The sequence below is a fragment of the Pygocentrus nattereri genome, chromosome 4 (genome assembly GCF_015220715.1).
Source record: "Pygocentrus nattereri isolate fPygNat1 chromosome 4, fPygNat1.pri, whole genome shotgun sequence".
Classification (NCBI taxonomy): domain Eukaryota; kingdom Metazoa; phylum Chordata; class Actinopteri; order Characiformes; family Serrasalmidae; genus Pygocentrus; species Pygocentrus nattereri.
In genome coordinates, this window is record NC_051214.1 from 32,956,103 (window position 1) to 32,981,219 (window position 25,117).

The 25,117-nt window shown below is 39.0% G+C and overlaps 1 protein-coding gene across 1 annotated transcript in view; it reads right to left on the reverse strand.

Annotated features, from left to right (window-relative positions):
* nudt14 (nudix (nucleoside diphosphate linked moiety X)-type motif 14) overlaps positions 1-25,117 on the reverse strand; it is a 47,477-nt gene that overhangs the window by 5,093 nt on the left and 17,267 nt on the right. Inside the window, exons 2-4 of the mRNA XM_017710465.2 lie at positions 18,675-18,718; positions 9,218-9,282; positions 4,887-5,193 (exon numbers count right to left, since the gene is read on the reverse strand). Coding sequence (XP_017565954.1) covers positions 4,887-5,193; positions 9,218-9,282; positions 18,675-18,718 — 416 coding nt within the window. The remainder of the gene's footprint in view (positions 1-4,886; positions 5,194-9,217; positions 9,283-18,674; positions 18,719-25,117) is intronic.

A 25,117-nucleotide genomic window follows, 5' to 3' on the forward strand; every position in this document is an offset into this window, starting at 1 on the left:
GATATAGAGGATTTACAAGGTGGGTAAGGGCATTTAATGGTCTGTCATACATCCAGCTAAAAAAGGACAATGGAGCAACTCTGTATCTCCACGTAGAAGTACAACAGATCTGACCTTCAGCCAATTAAGAATTTATTAAGTAGATTTCTGTTTTATGATCTATTAGGATTAAAATACACACATATTTCTCATCTCTGACAAAGTCTACTGTAAGTTATACCACTGACAGTTAATAAATGTACCAGTAATACAAAATGGTGCTATATTACAGCCACCAAGCTGGTTATTAAAAAAAGTCCATCTGTTTCAGTCATGTGACCTTTTTCTTGCCTCAGCTATATTAATGACTATCCTCTGCTATATATTAGCAAGATAATGATGGCAGAGAATTAAAAGACAGCACATCTCAGCACTGAAAAACCGTGATGGTTAAAATAAATCAATAAATAATAACTGGTATGGATTCATATGTAGTTCACACCAGTTATTGATTTGAAGCATCTAACAAGGATGAAAGTTCGCACACCACTCCACACAGAGGAGACTGCATTTTTCCCGTTCAGAGATGAAAACTGAATGTGATGCAATATTTACAGGCACATTTGTGTAGATATATATGCACATATATGTGTATTTAGTATACTATCTATCCCTGTGCTCTGCTGAAATACTGAACATTGCTAAAAGTTGGCTATTAATGTCTCTTGCTTTGGCTCTCGATGGGCAAGAAGTATGAGTTTAAGGAGGGGGAAAAAGTTGTCTGTGAACAGGAGAGATGACTTGTGACATTTCAAATAAATAAAAGAAAGCTGGCCCTGTTAGTTTATTTAGTTAATGTTCTTTATAATAATTATCCAGTGAATCTGTTGATCAACGTGATTCTTTTTGATGGCTTTGCATAGTAAATGACTTTAGTGATAGTGCCGCTTAAACAGTGATATGATTATACGTTGTTATGTCAGTTAGCCTTGGATGTAGCAACACACACACACACACACACATTATCTAAGCCACTTATCCTCTTGGGTGGCGGGGAGTGTGAAGCCTATCCCAGCAGTCTTTGGGAGAAGGCAAAAAACACCCTAGACAGGTTGCCAGTCCATCACAGGGCAAACACACAGACATATACCTTCACACACACATTCACACATAGGGGCAATGTCGTGTCTCCAATCAACCTGACTGCTCAAACTGTTCAAACCATTTGTGAAGAAAGTTACTTTTATGGTCTTTAGAATAATTCTGTTAAAATTCGTAGTACAAGGACATGACTAAAGCAGGACCTATACTACCTGATTTATTAGCTTAGTAGTCCTGCCTTCCGCCCGATGACCGCTGGGATAGGCTCCAGCACCCCCCTGCGACCCTGAGGGTTTAGAAAATGGATGGATGGATGGATTCTAATCCTAAACTGCCCCGACTTCAGGCAACAATGACAGGAGAAAGAAAAAAAAATATGCACACACAGACCAAAAGAGAGGAGCTGCTTGTTGAGTTCAGGCAGAGTGTCACTCTCTTTGCCATATCAATTCAGCTTCCAGTTTATAGTGACATATTTGTCCAGCTCTCACTGTGAAATCTAGGTTTTGCGTTTTTTTTTGTTTTTTTTTCCATGCTTCTTGTATATGCATAAAATTAGCATAAACCGGCTGTTTAGTTTAGTCTCTATCACATGATAACAGCAAGATCTGGGGATCTGGGGGCTTTTTTAGAGGTCAAAACTCATTTTGTGTAAGCAATACCCTCTTTTTGGTCTACTGTGAGCGACACAGACACAACAAATACGTCCGATCAGTGTGTTTTTTGTGAAATTTGCTAGCATTTTGAAAGGCATGTAGTGTATGCCCTGCTTAAAAGCAAGTGCTTCTTGAACTGGTTTAAAATACCCATGTTACTCCGGGTAAGCCTGTGTCCGCTCTGCCATAAAGACTTTTCAAACTATGCGCCCTTTTCTTGTATCCACTTTTTAAAGCCTATATCTTTGAAACTAATGAAGAATCAAGGCAATACATTTCTCTCCCCGGCTAATGAACATCAAGCCATTATTTCCTGAAATGATTATTTAAATCTGAGATGATCCAGAAATTTGGGAAAATCTTGTGATCTGAGAGACGGATATCATTTTTAAATAGTTTGGTGCTATAACCTGAACTGGCCATTGATTATTCTAAATAACTTCAACAGTAAAACACAAACACTTGTAGTAGACCTTGAAATATTACATGCACACTTGAAATGTTTAAAATTTAAACGTCCCCAGGTGCTTATTTGCTTGAAGTAGACACCTGGCATCTTTGCTGTAAGTTCATATCAATACTTGGACTCAATTTCCAAGCTGCTGAGCTAACGTTATGTGTTTATATTGGTTGAACTGCAGCACTGAAATGCATTTTGGTGATTATGACTGGTGTGGGCTGAATTGTGTGGAATTGAGGTGTAACCACTATTCCATAGACTGTTGTTGGGGTAGGAGTCAGAGCACATTACATTGCAGTGTATGCTGGGGACTGTAGTGCAGAGCATTGTGAAATCTTTTCCTGTGTTTGATGTGGGCATAAAATCAACAAATTTGCTTACGTCGAGTCATAAACATTACATTTGCAACGACAATTCTTTAGAAAGCAAACACAGGTGCAGGGTCACAGTGCCCCTACTAGAACGTACTATCAGAGTAGGTTGTCCACTCTGCATTCCCATACCTACCTGCAATATACAGCCATAACCTGAGCGGCCCCTAAGTACACACGGCAGGTGTAACATCAGGTCTGCAGGTGCTTGTGATGGCACAAACAGCAGGTGTTTGGCTCTCTGTGAGTTTGTGTGTGTGAGAGTGTGTGTATATGATAGCATGTAGGTCTGAGGGAGTGTTTGTGACTCCATGTAATGACACGGTGGATTAGAACTGGGTGGGTGAGGGTAATCATCAGCAGCAATAAGCAGGTGTGTACGCTCCCATACTCACACACAGACACACACAGATGTGAGACGGCGAGGGTTTATGACTGTCTCCTCATCTAAGGCCGATAAGAACACGGTCTCTCCCTAGTGATCTAGTTAGAGAGGAGCATTTTACCCCACACTTCAGCTGTATTCCTCCAAACAATAGGTTTTTGAAGTGGTAATATTGAAGGATTACGGAGTGAGCGCAAAACTAAGTACAGGGAACAACGTTCTTTAAACTTCATTCACCACAACACATCCGTTACGTTGTTTGACGCAAAACATACCTGTCATAAGCATGCAAACACAATGGACCGTAAAAAAAAGCAATATGTAGCTTTTATATGATTCAAGTTAAATATTTTGTTCTTGTTTACGCTGAATGAGAGTCTAGACTTACACATTACACGAGATCATTTTACTCCAACCCCCAGGTGATTATAAATTATTCATAATCAAAGCTTCATAAACTATTAATTATAAACATTAGTGGTATGTTGGTGCAATTGTTTACTCTTTCCTTCAGTTCGCTTGACAGCTAAACATCTTTGCTCATTAACTGACCTGCTTCTGAAAGAATGTATACGTGTAAGTAGGATTTCCCCTTATTTAATAACAAATTTAACAGGCTTTCAACTCTTGTTAATTGCTGGCTGTTGTTTTTTGCTGTAGAGATGTCTTTTGGCTCTGCTAACAGACTTCAATGGAACATACTGCTAAACTAAAGTGGAGATTACAGTTGCACTACGTAAGTTTTGGGGATTCGGTGGAAGACATGGAAGAATATTTAATAACGTTTAACATCAGTTGTGCTTCAAACCCCTTCTCTGAGTGGATTCTTTTTGAGGGTGTGATGTGAATACATGAAGATGTATGACATGGTCAGAAAAACTCCTACAAAATCCAAACCAACACCTTTGACTTTGACTATTTCAGACTTTATAGGATGACACACAGCAGCACACACACTATAATTTAGCATGTTTTTCAATTTAACAAAAATTATAGTGCAGCTTTAAACAGAATCTATTAAAGTTAAGGGGAAAACTGCATGCAGTTAACTCTTAGGTCAGGTCCTTGAAACATCTGTGCTTATATTTTGTTTAATTAGATCGTACTTGTAGCTCAATGAAACAAGCTGAGAAATTCTGCCAAAAGTGCAGATGTTAAACTTTCAGTCTAAACTTATTTAGAGGTGCCCAAACATATTTATCTTGGGGGCATAAAAAAGCCCATGTTTATGGCAGACTGAAGGCTAAAAAGACAAAACAATATGAAAATAAAGTAGGTAAGAAGGTTTCCAGCTGTTATATCTCCTAAGTTACATTTTAAAATGTATTTTATAACTTGTTACTAAAATAATTAAAAATAGAATGCAAAAAGAGAAAAAAAATCAACAAGTCATATATAATGTAAGTATATATATGTTCTCTCACTGAGTAAGTTAGGGCAACTTTCTGGCAGGTCAAATCAAACATGCTTACGGGACAAGCTTGGGCAGCCCTCCAGAGATGGCAGTGACCCAATACCACAGGGGTTCCCAATCCTGGAGTTTCACTCATTAGCCTGATTCACTCATCAACTAATCACCAAGCTTCATGTGTGCTTGGTAAGATGTGTAGAGCAAGGAAAAATGAGAAAAGAAATGTACGGCACATGGGGTTGCCAGGATATTATATATGATGCTGTTAGCTCTGCATTTTTCCCTGTATGGTAGCAGAGTGTTTGAGTAGAATGCTTTTAAAGAAGAAATATCAGATCAGTACTGGCCAATTGTCACTGACCAAGTGTCAAGTATCACAGAACATAAATGAACATAAATGTAATTGCTATCTATTTATGATATAAAAATGTATATCATAAATGACAATAATAACTCTAGTCTTTTAAGTGTTACTGTAAACCTTTAATAACTCCTGCATGTGCCTCACATGTATGACTCGCACCTGTATGAGGTGATCCTCCTCAGCTTGGTGACAGGAACGTCATAGCCACACTCCTCTAGGACTTCCTGTCGGGCGATCTCCTCCAGTGAGAGATTCGGTTTGTCCACCAGGCCAGCGCAAAGCTCGTAGGTCACGCCCGCGGAGGCTGGAGGCTGGTCAGGATGGCTAGCCGCCTCTTCGCCCTCCTGTCCCTCCTGCGGGGCTTTCGGCTCTTCTGGGGCAGCCGGATTAGAGCCCTCACCTCCCTCCTCTCCCTCCGGCTGAGGAGGCGCAGGCTTGCTCCTCTCCCACTCACACATGTAGACAGCTGCAGAAGAAAGACATGCACGAATGACACACACATCCAACACACAGAGTGGGTGGTGTTCAGAGGATGTTTCACACACAGAGTTTTGTCTTATCGTATGCTAATTTTGGCTTTAAAGGCCTATATCTGACTTTTTCTGGTATTATATTTCCCCCTGAAGTTCATTTATGGCATCTGTATTGTTTTATCAGTGGGGAACCCTCAGGGCCTTCTAAAAATTTCTTAGAACTAAAAAATGTTTGCAATTTTTTGTTTATTTTTATTCACTAGAATAATGCCTGTATTTAAACTCTGCAAGTATTACAATGCTACTCTTATTTCACCATTACAAAACATTACGTTATTATGGCTGGAAGCAAAAGGGTTAAATTCTTGAAATGTCTGAGGTAAAATGAACAAATAAGGATTTTTTTCCACCCACTGCATCGAGGCAGGTACAACCAAGCTAGCTCTTCCATTGATTAGACCTTAAGCTGAACTGAAAGATTAACAAGTAGCATAAGTACTAGGAACTGACAGTGGAATCAACCCATCACATTTTGGTTTACAATGGGAGACCAATTTGGTGAGGAAAAACCTGCAGCCACACTGACCCTTTGTGCATAAGACTGAACACCCTTATGGAACATATGTCACTGGCTGGGAATGCCAGTGGTGTCCTGACCAATGTGTGTTAGTCAGTTGTTAGAAATGGAAAACAGACGCGGCTCTAGGGTGAATAAGGTACTGTACAACTGCTGAACGGTAAATGTCTGTTACAAATAAAACATGGAATGTCTTTTACAAACTTCAGATGTCTGTGTTCAATCTATCCATCCATCCATCCATTTTCTAAGCCGCTTCTCCGTGTTCAATCTAGAACAAGCAAAAGATGCTCATGTGCACTGCCATTATCCAAGTGCTAGCATAGTACTAGAATCCCATAGGGGTTGTTATCAGAGATTAGCATTATTGTAGAAGTAGTTTTAATCATTTTTACTCTGAGTTTTGACCTGAAGGCTTAGCTCTAATTGTCAGTTTGCCACAAGGTTTTATGTACCAAAAACAGCCATAATGCATGTCAATTGACTATTTTCAGACTCTTACCATCTCTGAGAATTACACTGGTTGCTTTCAGAGTAATACATCATCAGTCATCTGTCAGAAGATCTGCATTTTTTGTCTGTTTTGCATGGTTTTACATTCCCAAATGTCTTGAAATAAAATCCTGTTCCTTTAACTTCCATTAAAAGTTAAAAAAGTGACAATATGTAAATGTTGTTCTGACTGGCTGCCCTGAATTGCGCTTCGTTCAAATATCAGTCTGGGCTGAAATGTGCAGTAGCATCACCTATCAGCTCAATGTGAATGGGTTAGCTAAACTGATTGAGGCTGCATGGCGTATGTAAATGTTTTTATGGTTGTGACATTAAAATCACAATGAATCTGAAATAAGCTGTTTATGCAATGCAAGGTCCATTTATGGATTGCATAGAGTTGGTATTAGGTTTTCTATGACACAGGCCCTTTAAGGTACCCAGCTAAACCTAAACCCTTCTTAGTGAAAAACCTCCCCGGACAAATGAGGGGCAATCAAGCTGGCCATTGTGAATGACCCATCCTCATCCCTATGTAGCACCATTACTGCTTAAACACAATGTAAAAATGTTTAAATCAGCATCTGTAAGATGTAGGCGTACGAGGACTGTACTGTACTGTTTGAGTCCCAAGGAAACAATGCTATAGAAAGAAAAAGAAAGAAAACATGTTTCCATAAACCAGTCGGAGGTAACATTTTTAATCCTCTTTGATCGTCTCATTAAACTACTGTAATCCTCATCAAACAGGTGGAGTTCTGAGGCAGGCTGACGCAACCTGAGCCGTACAGTGGAGAGAACATATACGCAGGAGTGGGACCTGAGCTCAAGAGCCATCATGCTCGAGAGGCTTTGTTCCAGCACCATTACCTCACACAAAGCCCGGCCTTCTCTCGAAGCATTGTTGGAGGACTGAGGAGAAAGGAGGGGAAAAAGGAGAAGTCCCTTTCAATGCGAGACCTTCCTTCCATTCTAAGGTGCAGGGCGCCGTCCCTGGCTAGAGCGCGAGGAACAATAGCGGCGCGACGCAGCGCGGGGCCACAGCCTCACGTACAGCAGTGCGGGCCCAACACTCACACAAGCTCACGCGCCATGAAAAATGTTCCATTACAAGACAGCTATTGTTTCCAAAGGGGCAGGCAACAGGGCAGAGAGCACTCTGCTATGAACACCAGTGTACATGAATGCATTGGGATGTATGGTACTGTGCAAGAGCCAGAGACCACCCTTCATGTACTTAATGGTCAGAAGAAAACAGAAGTATGAGACCACTAGTGAGGATGCTTCTATTTTCCTTTCTAATTTATCACAAAGTTTTTCTTTACAAATCATACTATCAGCAGAACAATCCATATGAACAGCATCTGACATTTTAACATCAATTTTAGAAATATTCATCATTTGTCCCTCGTTTGCTGTAATGACAACGAGCACTGAAGCTGCCACCGACTCTTATCACTAACAGTGACTGAAGAGTTGATTAAACTCACCTGAAAGTCGTCTGAACACACGCTTCAATAAAAGGAATAAGACAAAAAAAAAACTGACCTTTTTGTATAAAGACCTTAACATGGTCCGTGTCAAATCTGCTTAAATTGAATAGAGACCTATAAATCGTGTAGAATCCTCAATATTTTGTCTTCCTGTTACTGGTGTTCATTTTCATTGATTTATTTTTTCTAAATTCTAAAACTTTCTGTTGTGAATTAAATGAAAACAATCCTAGTTTTGAATGTGGTCCCAGACTTTTGGAGTCCACTGTACATTTAATAAGTAATTACACAAAAGCCTCCACAACTATTTAGTGTGTTGCCTTTATTACAGTTTCCACTTTTTTCAGGAGACTTACTTTCAGTTTTTCAAAGAAACCTACAGCGACATTTTCCTAAGTTCTTAACCTTAGAATTTTCAGTTTCAATGTTAAGGTCTGGACTCTGGGGTGGTCAGTCTATTGTTCTCAAAATTTCCATTTTTTCATGCACTTATTTTCCTTTGACGTTCCTCTTCCTTATGCATCATCTTCTATCCAATCTCCTCAAAACAATTACTAGAGATTAAATACTTACAGTACATTGCAAAATATGTCAGAAAATCATAAAAAAGTAAATAAATAAACAGTGCAAGGGAAATTTTACATATATTATAATACATATGTATTTTTAATTTTTTTAACTATTTGATCTATTTTTAATTTTTTGTTTATTTATTAATTTGACTATCTTCACCCAAATACAAATTATTATACCATGCTCGTACACTGTAATAAACTCACTGCCTTCCCTTTGAGGATCAGTAACATTTTTATCTATAGTGAGAGGGTGAGTTTACACTTCAGAACAAAAAAAAAGAAAAAAGAAAAGAAGAAGAAAGGAAAAAAACAGGAACACAAAGCGCCATACTTCATATTCTGCAAAAATGAAAGTATTTGGAAAGAAAGGTCAAAAAGGAAAGAGGAAGATTATTTTTTCGGTAAAGTTATCAGAGGCATATGGCCTAACTCGGCACATATCACCACCTTCTGCAAACAGTAATAAAACCAAGCTGATGCTACCAGGTGGCTGCTGAGCACTTTAGCGTTAAAGACTTGAGTTTCGGTTAAGCAAATACTGGAAATACGACAAAGGAAGCCTTTCATTTCTTGTGAGGTCGAGATGATCTTGGCAAAAGGAGTGTGAGTTTATGTTTAAGTCCAAACAGCAGACAATTAAAGATTTCTTATCTTTTTTATCGTTTTTATATTATACCCAAGTGACCCGAAGGTGTATACACAGAAATAGCTTTGGGGGAGTGCAGCAGTGTTTTCTGAGCCCCCTCTGTTAAGATCTAATAGAAAAAGTGACTATAACTATGTTTGACGTCTTGCGGAGGCTTTTGGGCAAAAATGTGTGAAACTGGTCAGCTGATTTGTGGTGTAAACTCTGCAATATTCGTAAAGAGAGGTTATTTACCTGGGCGGAACTGCTTGACCAGGACAAAACAGTGAGAGGTGGTGTTGAAGATCAGCACAGAGACACTGAAGATAGAGAAAGAGAGAGAAGGAGGGAGAAAAGAGATGAACAAAAGGACCATTTCATGTTATTTGGATGAGAAGCTATTAGGAAAAGCAGTTAATAATTATTAATCTTTCAACAACTCTAGCTGATCTTGAGACAGCTAAACAGAAATAGCTACTACAATGTGTCATACCAAGAATGTGTTGGGCACAACCCTGTCATTAACTACACCCAAAACTAAAAAAAGCATCAAGACAAATCTGGGAAAATGAAGACGATGCTGACACCTCAACTTTGGATCAGCATAAAGTGCTCTTGGCCTAATGGCCTAAAGCTCCTGCTGACCTGTTGAAGCATTGTAGCCTGTCCAGCTCAGGGGTCACTTAAAGCCCAAGTTTTCACATTTACAAATATGCTACTATATACTGTAAAGTTTTTCAGAGGTATCCTAGGCATAGTTACAGTTGCTAGGCTATGAAGGACCAACTGGGTGAACTAATTTGCTGCAGCGCCACCCTGATGCAGACCAGGGCTACAACTCAAGGTAGTTAAGAACACCAAAGAGAGAAGCTCGCTGATTGTGTGTGAAGCAGGTTAAGCAATGACCTTTCCCTAAAATTGTATTTGACTGTCTATTTTTCCCTAACAAACAGCATAAGGTCATAATCAGTTTATTTTTTCAGGTAAGGTAGCTAATACAGCTGATGTAATCTAACATTCAAGGTAAGCAGCTTAGTGAAATCTTTAACACTTACAAAGAAAGACAATGTAACTAAAGGCATACTAGCAGAACATACTATGATCAGTTTCAGCACTCTTGTCTAGAACATTTGTCCTTTACTAGTAATTTCAAGTTTTCCTATAAATCCCAGGGAAACTAAGCACATGTTTTCTTAGGTTAATAGGCTGGTCTTGCTCATGTGGGCAAAAAATATACAAGTACAAAATATGTGCTAGGAATACCTTTCCAACAACTGACCAATGACCAATAAAAAGCTGATCTATATTTCCAACATTCTCTCAATGTGAAATGGGTATTTTTAAATCTTGGTTAGTACCAAAATCTGTGTAGAAAAGCCTTGTTCACTCGTTGGCCAACTGTTTCCAGCCATACAAGACCAGACCTCTCTCTCTCTGAATGGCGAGAAACAAAAACACTCAAAACTGAAAGCCAAATTAACGTTATTAAAACATATTTAAAATCACAGATACAACCTGACAATCATAAAAATTCATTGCATCTTACTCTAATAACTCATGAAAAACATTCTTCAGCTTTCTCTGGCTTCTGCTTGTGCAGATCTCCACAACGAGGTGGGGGGCTTTCCGCGCTCATGCCCCAACATCCTTGACCCCTCTCAGTTCACATCAAAACCAGCAAGCTGATTGGCTCGCATTATTGAAGGGTGACACTTTCTCCATAAAGGAATGGCAAGTGGAGTGTTACAAGCTTTCCCATTTATATTTTAACCAGTGACCGGTCTCTTCATTTATAACGTCTTTGGTAGTGCGTATGTAAGCAGAGTCCTCGCCAGTCCCTGATGGGGGTTGTCCTGCCAACATACCTATGAAAAAAAAGTGTTTCCCAATGGTCTTCTTTCTGTTTAAGTCAGAAATAAACAAACAAAAGCGACCCTAGCGAACACATTTTAGCGAATGGACACAGCAGGGTCCAGAACACCACCTGTAAGCCCGTTTCACTCATTTCTCCCTGATAGCTTTGTTGCGTTGAGCTCTGCTTCAGTGGCATATCAGATTGAGAACTATGCACTGAGAGATATCAGTTATGAATCAGTATATCAGAACCACAACCAGACAGGTCTCAAAGAGGTCTGATTAACAATTTTAAGTCATATTTTTCTTTTTTTCTTTCATATTGCACTGGATATTTAATACAACACTCAGGGTCAGTGCCACACAAACATTTTCAATGATTGTTAACATAATAACAGTGTGTTTTCTGGAACTTACATTTTATTTGTACAGGCTAGAACATAGCCAAGCCAACTCAGGAATAATTTAGGTTATGAAGTATTTTAGTCAGGCAGTTTTTCAATAAACAACTTATTGATATTTTAACTCATACTCAGGTGACCTACTGTTATGGTAGTAGCTCTTCTAAGTGGTAATTTTTCAGTACTCTTTCAACCTGATTGTAGTTGATGTTATCTGGTATTGAAAGGAGAGACTAAGCACTGCACTGAAGGCTCGGTGAGAAGAGCATTCAGTGAAGATACCAGCTAAAGCTCTATGGGAGGGTGCAGTTGCCCCAGTAATGATGCTTACTAGTTCTTCTAAGGGGAAAAACAAACCAAAACAGTGCACCTCCCTCCCTTCTACCCTCATCTACAGACATCAGCTAAACCTGTGAAGATCAAACAGATTGAAAAGTTTGCTGGAGCTCACAATTGCAGGTAAACGTGAGTGCAGATATGGGTAATGTGCAGGGTGCATGGTTGAAGATCCTGCTCCATTAAGCTCATATATTCACACAGGATTAACACTCCGGCTTTTGTCTTGGTTCCTCACTATAGCTCCTGGACAGAAGCTAATACCTTGGGAAGGGGAGAATAAATACCTGCATCTTATGGATCTCTGGATAATAGGATTTCGGGTGGCTAAGAAAGGAAATCCACCAAAAGCATGCCGGGATAGCCAGGCCTTTGTTGGTGGACCTAGAGCAAGCTAATCACTCTGCAGGGCAAGAGGTCAAGCTGTTCTTCTACAGGCTCCACTCACTCTCCCACGAACACCAATCATTCTTCAGCCCATTCTCCAGCCCTCATCTATACCGCTCAGGACTTCAGACAGGTGGAGGATGGGCCTGAGAGCCACTTGTCTTTGGCCTTGGAGCGTTGAGAAGTTAGCTGATCCATGGCTGACTGTGCGCGTGTGTGCGAGTGTGCAATTGTTTTGAAGGCAGTGGAGACTGAGTCTCGTACACTCTGTTGGGAAAACGGATGTGTCTGTAGGGGCAGGAAGCCCTGCCCTGTCTTTCCCATGGTGAAAGCGTTATGCCGGCTACTCCAAGGACAGACACATACAAACAGAGAAGCAGACTGTCCTTTTCAATACGCTGACATCTCCAAAGACCAGCAACAGAGTCAGGGTAAATCCAGGGAAAATAATGGATTCTCAGGGACAGGTGAAAGAATCTGCACTGATGCACAAAACATCATAATCACACTTCTAAACTGGCTTGTGCATCAACGTTTTTTTAAAATGTCAGTAGTAACAAACATTTCTAATTAAAAATAAACATTATAGGCCATACTGTATATAACATGCTTGAAAGAACCAAATAAAAATGGAATTTAGCTTTTGTCAGACCTTTGTTTAAATCTTTTAGGCAGTCAAACAAAGAAGTAGGCCTACAGGCATAACGAGCACCATGTGCAGAATACATGAAATGTAGGAAGAAGAAACCTAAGATCAAGATGCATAAAGCAGGGGAGACAGATATACAACAAAAATGTGTACTGCCCATTCAGGGCCACCAAGCCAGTAAATGTTCATACCAAAACTCTAGAAACATTACTATATATACACTGTATTGATAATTAACAAACATGCTTCACTACCAAATAAGTCAGATGTTGCTTTTTTGATACCAAAGTCAGCCAGAATAATTTTAATAGTTAGATCCCATCATGGCTTTGATTAACTAGCCCCCCAGTTTTGCTTTTGGGGTTCGCTTAAGATTACTGTCCAATGAAAGAGCTCGTACTGAAAGCTGTGGCCGAGGTTTGGAGTTCTAAACTTGTGGTGTTCGTCATGGAAATTGACAAAATGCATGACACATCACATCCTTCTCAAAATGAAGCTCCAGCCACGCTAATTCTTTATTCACTTGACTCTGAAGCTTCCAATATTTTCAGAATCTTGATCATCATCCAATTCTTTTCTCACAGCCAGCAGAGCCTGTGAAGCCATCCAAAGCCCGTCATCGCGGCAAGCAAGAAATGTTTGGAGCTCTAGAATGAAGTTGTCACTCGCCGCCACGTTAACTAATCATAGTGGTACATTTAACATTACAGTTGGGAAATTCCAACAAAATGTCATTTGAGGTCAGGCCAAGCTGTGAATCTTGCACAGGAGAGTGAAAAGTACTTGTTTTGTTATTAATGGTGGCAAGTCCAAGGCAAGTGTCAACTGGGGTCACAGGATCAGCATTTTTAAAGGCCAAACGATCAGATCTTGAGATTCCCACCCATACAACCCAGTTTGGCAGAATACATCAGCTAGACCTTCAACATAATCAGAAACTTTGAGATACAGGCATGTAGTCACAAGCGCACACACACTTGCATGCACGCACAATTAAGGAGCCTGGAAGGGAAGCCCATTATCTGGAAACACCATGATTCATTTGTGCCTGTACTCCTGATTAAGAGGGCCCGGTTCCATTTTAAGCACCTCTATCTCACCGCTACCGTTTTTCTTCTCCCTCCTCCCCCTTCCTACCCGGCCCCTTCTCTAACAGGAAGAAGTGGTGTTCCCATCACCCTGTCTCCCTCCTGCTACTGAGAGGGCCTGAGCTCAGCTGACCCGAGCTGGAGCTGCAGCTGCTGGGTCACAGCACAAGCTCGCACTGGCATGTCCTGTCCCAGAGTCCCGTTTTGAGGAACACTACTGCAGAGGCACCGTGGAGATTTCACACACCATTTAGCCTGTCCTCCGTTACAGCCCTTTAACTTCTGCCAGGACAGATGTATACATGTATACAAGGAGAGAGTATTTTTATACATGGTACACATTTGCTTCCAATAAAAATTATTATTCTGTTCTTTCTCTTAATTCTATATTACTGCCAACGGCTTGAACTTAGAACATTTGTGACTTTGGTAAAATGGTGGCGAGGTGTGCCTTTTACAGGCTAAACAGAGAAGTCATCAAGTCATTCACTCTGAACAACACATCACAGTGTAACGGTTAGGAGAGTTAGCTAACTTGCTATTCAGTGTTATTCAAATGAGGCAGAGAAAAAAAATGTATCAGAAGAAGAGGATAATGTGGCAAAAAAGGCCAGAACTGAGGTGCAAACACTGTCCCATAGACTGTTGCTGGAATAGGAGAGTCAGAGCACATTATACATTGCAGTTTATGCTGGAAATTGTAGTGCAGCACATTGTAAAATGGGCTAATATTAATAGAAAATTAAAATGCTTCTGCCTGCAGGCCTTGTGTTTGACACATAAGCCCTACAGCAATCCTTTGAGGGCCTCTTAAGTTAGTGTTTTTAAAGTGATGCATGTTGAACTTGAATGCCTAGTATAAATAGTCAAAACAGTTTTTTGTGGTGTCAGAGTTATGATGTTAATAACGCGTTAAGCCGATAAATCAGTAATACATGAATACTTTAACACTTTCGCCTAATTTGAGACTTTGAACCATCCGTAGTTCCAGCTTGAAACCCAGCTGCTCCTCAGCTGTTATGACTCTGTGACTGCACTCCTCTCATGCAAATACAACTTTTAAATGACAAGTTCCATTGACGGCTCTCAATGAAGATGAAAGTTTTTTAAAGCTACTGCCATTGTGAACTTCATCATCATCATCATCACCATAATTAATCACTTAATCTATCAACAACTTAATCCCACCCAGGACGTGTCCAGGGGGTATCCGGATCAGATGCCCGAACCACCTCAACTGGCTCCTCTCAATGTGGAGGAGTAGCGCTCTACTCTTAAACTTGTTTATTGCATTAAAATGGCTAACAAAGCAAAACAGACTGCTAAAGGAAAGTCAGGAACACGGTTCTTGAGGGACAACTGGATAAATCTACGAACAACAAACTCAACAAACAAACAAAAGCAACAACAAAGTGGAAACCTCCAGTTCCCCTTTAAGCAAGACGTAACGGTGGTATATTAGTAAGACAGCAACAGTCGCAGAGCAGCTGGAACATGCAGCTACTGTTTCTCTCTCTGAATGTCAGTAATGAAAACTAGAAACAGCATTCATGTGATTTTCATGTTTAGATTCATGAAGCTTATTTTTTCCAGCTTTTATTTTAGCTAGGCACTGCTTTTTAAATGGGGAAAATATCTTTTGTCAAATTACAGCAAAAAAGATAAACATGACTATTCATCATTAACTTGATAACATTACTTGATAGAGATTAATTATTTTAATTATTTGACCTCCCTAATATTTTTATTTTAATGTTTTTTTAATAATATTTATCTTTAATGGTGCATCCTGACAATTACTTTTACAGATTATGCCACAATAAGTCTTCTGCTTTCTTCAGAGTTCAAAACTTAAACTGAACATTAGGACATAGACAACAGGTTACACAATACATCACAATGTAAAGTCCAATCGTGATAAACCTTTGGACCATACTGTTCAGCTTTAGATGAGGCCGAGTGTCCATCAGAGCTCACATTTGCAGAGTCACCTGATTCTGCTGGTGTCCTTTCTTTTACATCCACAAGCAGTTCTGAAGATTCTCTCTTTTTCTCACCCCTAAGGCTGAAGGCCTACTCATGAAAGACAATTGACTGATTCTCTGTGTTCCTTACCGCCAAAGGACCACTGGAGTGCTCACAAAGGACTGCAGCAGTGGCACTAATGACCTGAACAGATGCTCCTCTTAATAGCTTTACCTTTCAACTGCAGCCCCCCAATCTCTCTCTCTCTCCCCCCATACTTACATCTAACACCCACTAAAACAAACTCATACATCATCAGACCAAGCAGTCCAGCAAAACAACACATCAAACAGCCAAATGGTTTGAACATTTCAACTTGTATCAGTGTAGCAGACATAAAGGCACAAAAGCACCCTACATCAGGCATTTACAGGTGCTCAGTTATAATAATAGAAAGTGTGTTGCTATTTACAGTCTTTCTAAGTCATAGATATCCATGCAAAATGCTACTGACTGCATAAACTTAAGTTACACTTACAAAGCTGTGTTTCATATAGTTCAGTTACATGGTCCATAGTTTCCTCTCTGAAGACTACAGGCCTTATTTTGCCATATGTGAGCGAGTAATAAATCTCTTTCTATAACAGAATTCTCAACATTTACTTCCCGCTTCTGTTTTCTGGGAGAAAAAGATCAAATCTCCTGACAGCTTCATGTGAAAATACAACACATCCGTCAGCACCAATATATACACTGTCTACAGAGGAGCTTGACCCCCTTGAAGACATTCAGAAAGCTTAATATATGGGCCCATATGAGCAGTCAGGCATGATCTTGGGACTGCAGTGGAAAATTCTAGAAGCACTTGGAGGCAGCTCTTAAGTGTAATAGCCCAAGGGCCACTGTGGGTGAACTGGGCGGAGTGGGCTTTTCTGTGGGAACCAGAAGCTAAGTTTTACTGCCACTGAACACTGTGGCCTGTCTGGAGGACTCAATTGTAGCTCCAACCATTAGTGCACTAGCCAAATTCCTCGTCTAGCACAGAGGTGAAGGATTCCAGGCCTGCAAGCTCTTATCTCTCCAGGTTGTATTATCATGGGTTTAAAGCCTTAAAGCCTTAATTTAGCCCTGCAGCAAGACAAAGAAAGAAACACTATGGCTAGACAATAAGGGCAGATTTAAATGAAGTGCATTCAAACATCCCAACAAGAATTTCTTTAACACGGTCACACACGTGTTAGAAGGCACGAGTCCTGTACAAATACAAGAAAAATATCACATGCCTTTGTAGTTTCTCCATCCAGTCCTATGGCTCATGGAAGCTGTAGTCAATTATGTAAATTGTGAACTATCCCCACTGATTGACATGTATCAAACAACACCTGCCAGCTGCCCAAGGCATCTACTTACACGTAGTTGTGCAACCAACTTTTCTAGCACCACTGCTGCCTTCTCATAAAGTTTATGTAGGCCTACAGGCCCTGCTGCTATGAAAAAAAAGCACAGAAGGTTTAACGTTGTGTGATCTGCAAGATGAACAACTCAATCATATGATGGGATTTGGTGATTTATCTTTATATTTCAGGCATGAATGTTTAACAGAACCTATCACCCAAATGTACACTGTACAAACTGATCATCATTATAGCCTGTAGCTCTGCAATACATGCAGTATCAGCTGCTTGTGCCCCAGGTTTGCATTTAAAACTCACTTTTGTCATTTCAAAATGACAGAAATGAACATGATTAAATTTTTTAGGTACTACATCATAGGCCTGGATTATATATAAAAAAAGTGACAACATAAATTCTAGTGAAAAAAAAAATATTGATAACATCTTTGCAGAAAATACTGCACACCTTTCAGTCATTTTAACTAATTACTTCACTGCTGCAAGTCACTCTGAGGCTGAAGTTCCAAAGCACGTCAGCATCAATTTCAATTCCTTGCTAGCATTACAGTGCATATCAAAGAGGCATAAAACAAACAGTTTCTTAACAAAATTGACTACTGGTGCGTGAGCCTGCACATCCAGCTTCCGTTGTCCATCATCAACGATATCTGGTTACACTGCCCATCGGCCAGGCCTGCTACACATGCTGATCTGAGTAAATGATTACAGAAAACATACACAAAGATGAGCTCAGATGCCCATATATTTGCATAACTGCACCCATCTCTAATACCAGTTGCAACTAAAACCCTCAATTGTAGTCTCCAAAGATAGTGCTGGGTATAGTAAGGCCTTGCAGGCAAGTTTCATACATAAGGCTTTATTAATGCTGACTTATTTAGTTTGTCAATGATGACTTTAATGTCTACCACTGTGGTACATTTAGAAAATATTGTGATGTTCAATTTTATCAATACTGCACAGCACTATCCCCAGTGCTGCCTTGTATCCCCTCTGAAGTAAACAAGCTTACTGAACACTGAATGTATTCTCTCATCCTGCACTTTCACTGGCACACCTTTATCTAAATGCTATACTGTGATGAGTAAGAAGCCATCACTGAGATGCACCCATATGTAGACCTGGACAGCCAGCAGTTCTAGACGTTCGGATTCAGTGCATGATGTTTCTCTACACTTCATTTTAGGGGGGTATTTCTTTGTATATAAGAGTAGTATTTTGATAACGATTTACAAGCCAACTTAATAACAGTTAATGATTGTGTTAGATACCACGGCTTAGCTAGATAATAACTTCAGCCGCAAACAAGTTTGCCCAAGTAAACCTAACCCTAACTGCTGCAGGTCTGAAACAAAGGCTAAAACTGCTGCTGGCTCTCCAGGTCTAAATATACTAAAAACAGCCTCCTTTGTGTTAGTTCTTGCAAAAAATGTAGTCTGGGCCTCTAGAGAAAAGGTGGGGCTTAATCACTTGTGTCATTGATGTGGTGGGCCTTCAAGGACAGAATGAAAAGGTAATGAAGAAAGACAGAAATATGCTAATAGCCATAAGAATAAGAAGGCTGTATATCCCCTAAATCTTTGGACTGAGCAACATAATCTCCATCTGAATACTCACCTATCATGAGTTCGCATGAAATCCCAGGACTTTTTCGTTCCATTCTGTAAAGACACAAAAATTGTTTGAATGTAAAACTTTCAATTACTGCACATCCTGTCTTATACAAAAGAAATGCTGTCATTTACCTTACAGCTCAAACTGCAATACAGTTGTGATTGTACTGTTTGAAGTGTAGCTGAACGATTTGTAGAAAGTATTTAATTGTAATTTTTCTGACTGATACTGTAACTGCAATTTAAATAGTGATCATTTTTGTAAATTATAGACAGACCTGTTTTTTTAGACAAAGAAAACCACCACTTCAATTTTCTTTCACAATCTTTCAGGCCCAGTTTAAAGTCAGTCTGTCATCAAATAGGCCTTTTTTACTTGGTTAATTCATGTATTTGGTCATATATACAGAACAATTTAATACAGCATTTAAAAGACAAAATTCCCATGGTTCCCACAGACAAATTTTCCACTTTCCATCAAAATTTGACCACTCTTGCCCACTTCTAAATCATCTGATTTTCAGCTACATCACTGCACTAGCAGGTGAGGGGAAACAATATTAACCAAAAAAATTATGTTACACCCCCAAAACATTGACCAAAAACACTAAGCTACTTCAGAGACCCGGAAATATGTCACAGTATAGAAGGAAAATGGGGTGATTTTCCATTTACATGTACTTTAAATAAGACTATTACTGATTTCATCATGATTAAATGGCTAAGAAATAAACAAAATCATTCAGAGCGGTTTGATGTGAAGTCCACCATTCTAGACAACCTTTCCAAGATCACGGTGCTGGTAAGATCTAGATGTCTACAGCATTTAAGGTGTCTCAAAGCTCCCTCACAGAAAGTTGCCTGATATATTGTTTTACTTTTTGTTTTTAGATACATTTTTGACCTACAATATTACAAAATTTTTCTCTACAAAAAACATTTCAAACCAAACCACCCTTGACTTTCGGCACCTCAATAACGGAATTTTTGAAAATTTGAATAAAAAAAAAAAGTGGAATTCCCTTTTAAATTTAAGATTACTTGAAAAGACAAATAAATACTCTGTAATTATTCAAAAGAACAAGTAAAAGCCCTGAGAAAAGATTTATCTTAAAAGTTTATTATAAAAAATAGCCTCTATAGTAAGTGGGACATCTTTGCATTCAACAAGCTGAAGAACAAGAGAGAAACACACACAAAATCACAAACAGACTTTTACTAAGTAAAACTTCTGGGTGTATATTGTGATGAGAAACACTTGGTGACCTTTCTGCTCTTACAGCACACAGTTTAATTACATTTCATGGACCCGTTAAGTAAAAGTACATGACGCATTTTGCTTTTTTATTAAAGCTGAGGTTTAAAAAGGAAACTGAAGCTTATTGTGTGCAAAACACAGAATAAAAATATGTAAATGTCAACTCAGAGAGGCACTTACTGTGAGAGGGCCATGTTATAAAGTTTATGTAGAGTTTACACTGAGCCAATCCTCATTTTAATGTGAATATAATCAAAAGCAAAATCTCTTTCTGTTTTATGCAGCCCAAATCTCTGGCGTGTCTGATCACTTCAACGCCTTGAGATAGGGATTCTGCAAAACATGTGGCTCACAAGAGCAGACATGCAGGAAAAGCCTTGCGCTGCGGTTCCGGGCCTGTGGCCGAGAATTTGTGTGTACAAGTGTTCGTGTGGATGCATACTTTATGTCCACAAACACGGAGATGAAGCACATAGAGTTATGCCAGTGTTTGTATAAAAATACCTTGAACTTAAATACTCTGAGGTACAAATCATTAAAGTGTAGCGCAAACAGTGTAAGGAAGCAAAACATCACCCCAAATGCAAACACTTTGCTCAGCATTCAAAATATAATCTACTAGCGAAGCTGACAGCAGTAAGAAGTACATCAGTGTAACGTAGCAACCTAAAATCACAACAATATGTGACAGTAAGGCTGTTTAGACATTGCATCTACATTCATTTTCAGTGCACAGATCACATTCGGAATATTGCATGACTGCATGAAAATCCAGGGGTAAACAAAACCCAAGATGGAAGACGTGAGGCTGAAGTTATTCCCGAAACCAATGTTCTTGCATTCTGGGCACAAAAAGGCAGTCCAAGCCAAGCTTGACGATTCGTGTCAGGGAGAAGTAAGTGGAAGTAAAATGGAGTGATGTGCTTTAAGCGGAAAAATCAAATCAGATCTCATCTGGTCACACTAGGGATGCTTTCTAGTGAAAGGTATCCTAGGAATTCCACATAAATACGTCCAAGGAATATCCAGGTATGATCCAGACATTGGAACACATGTTAATGCAATGTGTAAAGTAGCTCTTAGAGGAGGATAAAAACTAAATCACTTACTGAAAACTCTGATTCCCAACTTTTGAACAGTACTGCTCAAAGGTTGGAATCAGACTCTTCAGTAATAATGATTTAGTTTCTGAGGCCTGAATTAACATGAAATACTGCTTTTCTTCTTCTAAACAAAAAGTTTGCTTAATTTGAATTGAACTCCACCAGTTAAACTGGTTGTTACCATGTTATATTATATTTTTACGTTAAACTTAATGAAATAAAATAAATAAAAATTTAGATGTTTGTTTATAGAAGCCATAAGACCATAAAATGACTGACAAACCTGTATAACACTGAGAATCACATTACAATAAATTGAATATCTTGTATTTATCATATTTCAAAAGTGGAGATTGAGATCAGAACACACCACAAAAAAAATACTGTAAACACAGTTACAGTTTTCATAGTCATTTAGTCACTTTATGTTCACATAATTCTTAAAATATTGAATGAAACATCTAATTATACGTTTTAGGGAATAGGTTGTACTTTGTATTTAAATTCACACTGTATAGGTTCTTTTTTCAACTATATATTAAGGAGAATGAAAATTTGTCAGCTAATTTATTCTTTTTTGTAATCATTACTGCGTAGTAGCCCCATATACAGCATCAGACAAGTCAGACACAGCATGTCATAGAAAGGCCTTCATTTTCACTATTTTCCACATTTTGAATAACAGTGAAGGTATTAAAATTTATGAACACAAAATTATGCTATAAGAACTAAAATAATAAATAATTCTACATGTTGGTGATAATCTTACAATTAACAGTGCAAAATGAAGATGGCAGTGTGCTACAGAACCAACTACAATATAATAAAAACACAACTGCATGTTCGAAACCCAACAAGTTAGCGTTTTTCAGCTTCATTAGGTCTATTAGGATTACATTTAAAATGCTCACTCTTTTTAATTTAAATTAAAAATAAGATATAAGATATAAGAAAATAAGATATGCTTAAAATTCATACTGACAGCTTACTTTTTATATTTATATTACAAATTTCAAACATGTAGGTATTTAAATCAAAATGTGTGTAATATACAGTATGGCAAAACTCTTAAGCAGCTAAAAAAAAAAAAAACAACATTTAGCTCTACAGTACTGTCAGTCCACCTCTGAATGGCTGAATTGGCTTGAATCCCATTACAACGCTGTGGTAAGAGCTCAAATGGGCAGTTCATGCTTGGAAACCCCCCAGTGTAGCTGTATTAAAACAATTCTGTAAAGAAGATTGGGTCAAAATTCCTTCACAGTGATCGAGAAGACCCGTGGCAAGTTAGCACTAATGTTTGACTGCTGTTGTTACTGCTAAAGGTGGCACAACCGGTCAGGTTTAGGGGCTATTGCTTTTTCACATGAGTGATTTAGTTTCTGAATAAATCTTTATCTTCAATGGATTAAGTTAAACCACTGACTGGCAACGGATAATATACTTCCTTTTTTTAGTTACTCATGATGTGCTGAGGTGGTTTACTACTGTAAATTTAAACAAACTTAAATGCCATGATCAGGGCCACCTTAAGCTCAGTGTACCTCCGTAGAACTAGAAAGTCTTTGCTGTCCATCATATTCTGTCTATTTTTTTACAACCATGAGGAAAACCACAGTTTTTAGCCATATTTAGGCCTACCTAGCAGAAGCAACTGCCTATTCAAAAAACATTCAACTTCAATGATAAACCTGCCTCTGTTTATTGGAAATTATATGAAATTTAATTACCTTTTTTACCAAACAGTTGGTCAAATAATTGTGTGCAGGTTAACATTTAATCAGTAGATCATTTATATCCCAATGAGGGCCAATATTGCATTTTAATATTTAGCACCAGCTTTTTTGTGTTTAAAAAAACCAAAACCACAATCTGTTTAACTTGTCTGTCAAAAGGAAGAACAGTTCATTTTGTCATCACTCAAGCAGTTTCTTTTGATGTAAGTTTGGAATTAATATGTCAGTAGGGATAAACTAACACACAATAGCAGACCTTCTACATTTAATCATTGTAAGAAAGGACATGGCTGGGTTGGGTAGTAGGTCAGCAGGCTAACAATAACAAAACAACATCAATTAGAACGAGAGCAACCACTGAGACCTCATTGCATCTCTAAGTCAACAGACACTTTGCTATTTAAAAAATGCAGTGCCTCGTCCTGGCCTGACCTAACCTACCCAACTGCAGTGATGGCCGTGCTAGGTTAATAAACAGCAAGCCTCCATTAGCGAAAACGTTCATGCTTAACCTGAGGCGCTGAACTAAAACAGCAGCATGGAGAGAGTGACCCTGCATGCTGCCTCAGTAACTGAATCACGGCCACTGGGGCCCAATGGGGTCACATTCGCTTTAGGCTGTGCCGCTACACGTGCTAATGGTGGGTCTTTTTGGCTCCAAAGTTGGCACTTTTGGAGGGAGACTGAGGAGGCGGGACAAATCACACACATGTGTGAGTTGTTAGCAGGTCGTCTCATTAAGCATAGACATGACCAGAATCCCTCAACCAGCTGGACCTTCAGGTCCTCATGAGGGGAACAAGACTGCATGGCCATACTGTACTGCATAAAATGGGCCAGTGCCAAATGAAGGCAAAGGAAACCATTAAGTACTGCTGCTCCTTTTCAACTTCATTTATATCTGCCACATCTGTAGCACTGTGGATTACCATGGACGGCCACTTTGACATGTTTCCCTGTATGTTTTCCTGCAAAGAGCTGAAAGCTCAGTGACTCAAAGCACACTTTGGCACAGAAGTCAATGGCCAGTCGCTTCAGTTTATGCTGAACAATGCTAGAGGTGGCCTGTGCTGCTAGTACAATCCTCTCTTCAGTTAAACCTTGGTTGGGAATTATTTTTTCCCCCATTTGTTTTACCTTCTCTTTGACAATTGTGAAGCTCCAATTCGCAACCCATATTCCAGAATTAGGACTAGGCCTGTGTCTGGTTAATCAAGTTATTACAGTAACAGCCCCCAGAGTACATAATTAATTTACCACCAGTTTAGATTAAAAAACATGGTGTGAATTTAACGCTTTATTACATGCAAACAATTGTGAAACAGCAGTATTTCCACATGTAAACATAACCCAACATGTTTAAAAGTTCAGTTAAAATCATGTGTAATGTACTCAACAGAAGATTGTTCTAGAAGTGCAAATTTACAACAAATCATTCATGGGACATCTCACATCACCCAACACGTGACAAGCTCAGTTATGATAATGTATAGAAATATAGCTGTCTTGCTATGGTTTACATAAAACAAATGAATAAATGAACTTTTTTTTACTGAAGTAAAGGAGTTTTTGCTGTCACTTGGGGCTGTTACCATGGTTGACCATCACCAGACTCAGGCACTTTCAGAGATTTATAATGACATACTAAGATTATTTTCTTAACAGCCCAAATCCCACATTTTCATTTTTATTTTGTCCCTGAGGTCCATTTATGATGAATGTGTAGGTTTGAGTGCCGAAAACAGTCCTAAATAATTTTTGACCATTTTCCAACAACTATTCATCCTTCTAAAATGTTCATTTAAAATGACTCTGCTTTTAAGACAGGGATATGTATATGAAGTCTGCTATGCCTCATTCAAAAAGCAGACCAAATTAAAAATCCTTATAAGGCCAGCCTGAACGTGCAGGGCTAAAATGCTGTAGGCTGAAAAGCCAAATATGCACCACTATTTCATTAAGTACACCACCTGGTATTGTACACTATTTGTCCATTTTATCAGGATGCTATTGGCTGGACATTTTAATTGGTGGACTACTCTCAGTCTAGAACTGACACTGAGGTGTTTAAACACCTTTCTCAGCCACCCAAGTAATACCTGCTTTGTGGGGATCCTTACCACTGAAGAACAGGGTGAAATGGACAATGAGTGCAGTTCTAAGAAGGTGTACTTAATGAAAAAGAGCATTTACTAAAACACCACAAAAACAATGAATTCAAAACAGGCAGCTTCTACAGCATCTATGAGGGATGTATCAATACCATTTTTTCAGACCAAGAGTACATTTTTTTGTTCTTCCAGGTACAGAGTCCGATACCATAATCACTAACCTACTTAGAATTCGTTGT